This window comes from Pyrus communis, chromosome 6, assembly GCF_041283825.1.
Source record: "Pyrus communis isolate YQ-2024b chromosome 6, ASM4128382v1, whole genome shotgun sequence".
NCBI classification, from domain to species: domain Eukaryota; kingdom Viridiplantae; phylum Streptophyta; class Magnoliopsida; order Rosales; family Rosaceae; genus Pyrus; species Pyrus communis.
The window spans coordinates 9,987,538-9,991,568 of NC_142570.1; the positions used below are offsets into that span (position 1 = coordinate 9,987,538).

Below are 4,031 nucleotides of genomic sequence, written 5' to 3' on the forward strand. Positions count from 1 at the left end.
TAGTGTGCTAGTTACGAAAGCTACTGGTTTTGGTTTGGAGGACTGAATAACCACGCGGTGCTAGGGTTTAGCCTAACAGTATTGTTTTTTTTTTTTTTTTTTTTTTTTTAAAAAAAAAATTAGAATTGAATCAATTATTGTTACTCTATCCAGAAATGAAAGATATGATAACTTAACCTCTCTTCTTTTTTTTTTTTTTCAAATTATAGATTTGTTTGATTATATGTTAGACTAGAAAGCGGACAAAATTTGAACTTACACCCTAGTGTAAGGGCAACACTCTTCTCCACCACTGTGGTAGAAGGCCACTTGTTAAAAGATATGATAATTTTTTTGTCAAACAAAAGATATGATAATTAAGTATGCATAATTAATAGACATTGTTTGTTAATTTACCGCTCTATTTAAAAAAAAAATAGCATGTTATTGACATTCTAATAAAATATCATAAATTGCTTAAGCTAATTCGTGAGATGTGGTTTAATATGTGTCTACAAAGTAATCTTTTGCGTGCCTCGTATTTAAATGTAGTTAATACTTCACGGGCATCGAATCCAGGTACTTATCCTATTTCTAACCCTAATCCCTGAACTGTAGCTTTTTTTACACTCGAGTGAAGAAATCTTTGTACCTTTGTACACTTGCAGGAGCTGTCACTTAATTGATATCTAAATCAAATACCAGAAGTTCCTTTTGTGTGCTAGAGAAATCCTATTAAATTATATGCCTACTAATTAATGATGATTATCCTGTCTTATTAAAATATAATAACCTGTGGTTAATTAGTGTCCCATAAGCAGAATATCACAAATTCCTCCAAAAGAAATCAAATCCACGTTGATGGTGCATTAAGAACACCAATTAATTGAAAATGAACCGTATACCTAATACACTTTTTTATTGAGATTAGTTACAATTTTATGTTTATAAATACATTTTTTAGGAAGAAAAAAAAAACCCGGCTAACTTAGTTTGAACTCATCAACTTTGTTGACTTGCTACTCGCATCTGCTGTATGATATTGCTGTCTGTAAAAAGCTAGACCTAAATAAAAGAAAATTTGGAAAGGCTGGGAAGAGATAGTGATGGTACAAATTGCGTATATACAACAAATGTTACTCTCTTATGAATGACTTCTGGTGAATCAGCAAGCACCGGTTACAGTAGGAGAGTGACCCTTAATATTGAACCAAGGACTTGGAAAATTGTCTGAAAATTCATCCGAAAACCAACCATCCATGACTGGTTCCAACTTTCTATCCAAATCCTCAAAGCTTGGGAAATTTTCATCATTCACCGTACTATCCAAAAAAAAAATTTCCTTACTAATTTCATCCTGTTCCGACAATTTTGCTTCCACTTTTACAGCATTAATACTCACGCTTTCCACAAACTCACGATCATCTTCAATGGATGCGGCAATAGTAGGCGTAGCTGGAGAATTCGAAGAACTACCACACTTGTCCTTGTTTTTAGATGAAAGGAACTTGCTTCTGGTGCTGCCAGCAAGAGAGTTTCGACGAGTTGGATGAACATGGTTGTGTTCTGCAGTGTAGGTTATGATAAACGTTTCAGGATTCGAACAGCTCCTTTCTACTTGTTTTCTCGCTGAACATCCTTTTGAGCTGCTGCATCTGTAATAGCTCCTCGGATATGGCGATCCTTTGATGGGTTTTTGCCCATACTTACGCCACGCCCACACATCCGAAAAGAGATCTTCTGCTTTAACCTCTTTCACAACCCTTTTGTTCTGATTCTTCCTGCTGAAATTAACATTTGAAAATAATAAAAAAACTAAACTTAAAACATTAAACTTTTGGAAAACTTATTAATCTTGAATCAATTAATCAAAATTAAAAAATTTAAAAAAAATTAATCTCATTTATTTCTAACAAGTAAGATACCGATATATTTAATTTCTTTAACCAGTTGGCAGCACAACAATTATTTCTTAATTAATTCAAGATCCCTTATAATAACTCGAATCAGAGGATTAATTCGTAAATAGGAATGGGCTAGGGTTTTGAACTTACAATCTATAATCTAATTATCAATTCGATCGATTTCATGGTTATAAGTTCATTCCATATCATACCATACCATGATAGAGTTAGATACATACTAATTATGCGAAGGGGAAATTAGATAAAAATAAAATTAAAATAAAAAATAAAACCAACCTTATTCTTTTACGAACAGGTGTTGATTCCTCCATGTTTTTTATCAGCTTGGGTGCTTGTGTGATGATTTCTTGGGGGACAGATATGGAAGAGGTAAGAATAGTTGGTGGGGTTGTAAGTTGAAAAACTGGGTAAAAAGGCTTGTAAAGCTCCTCCAATTCATCTAAAGTTGTTGTTGCTTCAAAGGCCTGTGGAAATTTAGCAGCAAACAGTTCGTTGTCTTCTTGAAAGCTTAAAGGAGCACAGAAATATGGTATTTGGGAGTCCTCTATGACTTCATCAATATTGCTATTGCACCCTCTTACCACAGCTTGCAAATCCCAGTTCTCCATGAATACAATATCTCAGAGAGAGAGAGAGAGAGAGAGAGAGATGCTTGTATTAGCTAGGCAGCTGACTTTGGATTGTAAAGAAAGATGATGAGAAGAAATCCGCCAGGCTTGTTCTTATATATTGAGGAGGAGACTGAGATTGTCTGAACCCCAAAGTGCTTTCTCACTGGGTTGACTTTTGTACAAAGTCAAATGGTTTTTTTGTGCACTCGCTATTTAACCATTTGACAACTGGACACTTTTGGCTTTTGGCATCACCAGCAGCCAATAAGGAACTAAGAAATTATAGATGTCAAAACTGAGCGAGGATGATACGTTCTGTGTGCGTGTGCCACTGCATTTAGTAGTTATCGTCTCATATTTTCAGGAGCAATAATTTGGAGGGGTTTTGTTTTGTTTGTATAATATCTTCACGGTCGGCACTCTTCCGTAAGTCGGGTGCGAAGGCTGATAAATTGGCGTAAAATTTTGTTAATTGTCCTGGTCAAATAATATAAATTGGGAAATTTTCAACACATACGAATATTAACAAAGTTTTTCTTTACGTGCAACTTGCTGCGAATGCACCTCTCAGAATTGAGTTAAATTCTTTTGGTTTTTCTGGTGAGATAGAGTGAAGTTCTTGATAAGTTATTTTGGGATATGGAAGCCCATGTGAACTCAAATGAAAACTTAGAAGATTACGAAAAGAAACTAATTTTGGAAATAAATGTTGAGAAGCTTTGTGTCATATTCATCTAGTATGGGCATATAAATGTGACTGTGAGCATTGGCTGGGATGAGAGGCTATCTTGTTGGTCCCCAATTCTAAGTCAAGTAATAAAGTTCTCACTCAATTTTGCCAAACAATTCGTTCTTCTAAATACTTGTATGTATGTGTAATTGTGTAGGGGATTAAACATGGTCCATCATATTAGGCTCATGTACTTATTCTATTTTTTTAAGAAATTTTTAAACCCTAGAAGGATCAATATTAATTTAAATTCACTACACAGAGGAAAACACGAGTTGTGAGCTCCCAGCTATCTTATCCTGCAGTAAAAAACAAGTTATGAGCTTCCTTCTTCCATCTCTCTCTCTCACAATTTTCTCTACAACAATTTGGTCATGTATTTTTATTTATTTTTTAAAATTACTTAGTAATGGTTAGTAAAAAAAAAAAAAATTGGATCTTTTGCCGTACATGTAATATATAGTCAATTATTAGGTTTAATCCTTGAAATTTTGCTTATCAATTTAGGTTCATTGACTTTTGATCAATTACACAACTTTCTTATTTTATGATGAGTCGGCCTATTTTTAAGGCTGTGTTTTTACAATATTTTTCAATACCATGTATAACCTTATGCAAATTAATGCACCCCTAATTTTGGGTATGCTTATGTTATTTACTCCATATACTTTCACTTTTGGTTCTATGTTTGCTTTTGAGAAATTGTAGGCATTGATATGTATACTATTATTTGGACCTTTGCATGAGGTAATTAATCATGGAAAAAAATTTACAATTAGTTCAAGC

The 4,031-nt window shown here is 33.7% G+C and overlaps 1 protein-coding gene across 2 annotated transcripts; it reads right to left on the reverse strand.

The window, feature by feature from the left end:
* Positions 1-1,029: 1,029 nt before the first annotated feature.
* On the reverse strand, positions 1,030-2,603 carry LOC137709790 (putative WRKY transcription factor 29). Of its 2 annotated transcripts, none has more exons than XM_088695743.1 (2): positions 2,181-2,603; positions 1,030-1,760 (listed from the first exon to the last, which is right to left on the reverse strand). In XM_088695743.1, exons 1-2 carry the CDS (start codon positions 2,510-2,512, stop codon positions 1,145-1,147), a joined length of 948 nt encoding a protein of 315 aa, XP_088551869.1. In that variant the 5' UTR covers positions 2,513-2,603; the 3' UTR covers positions 1,030-1,144. The 2 variants fall into 2 exon arrangements, with proteins under 2 accessions (XP_088551869.1, XP_068304874.2); XM_068448773.2 differs by having other exon boundaries at positions 1,030-1,763.
* Positions 2,604-4,031: the final 1,428 nt, after the last annotated feature.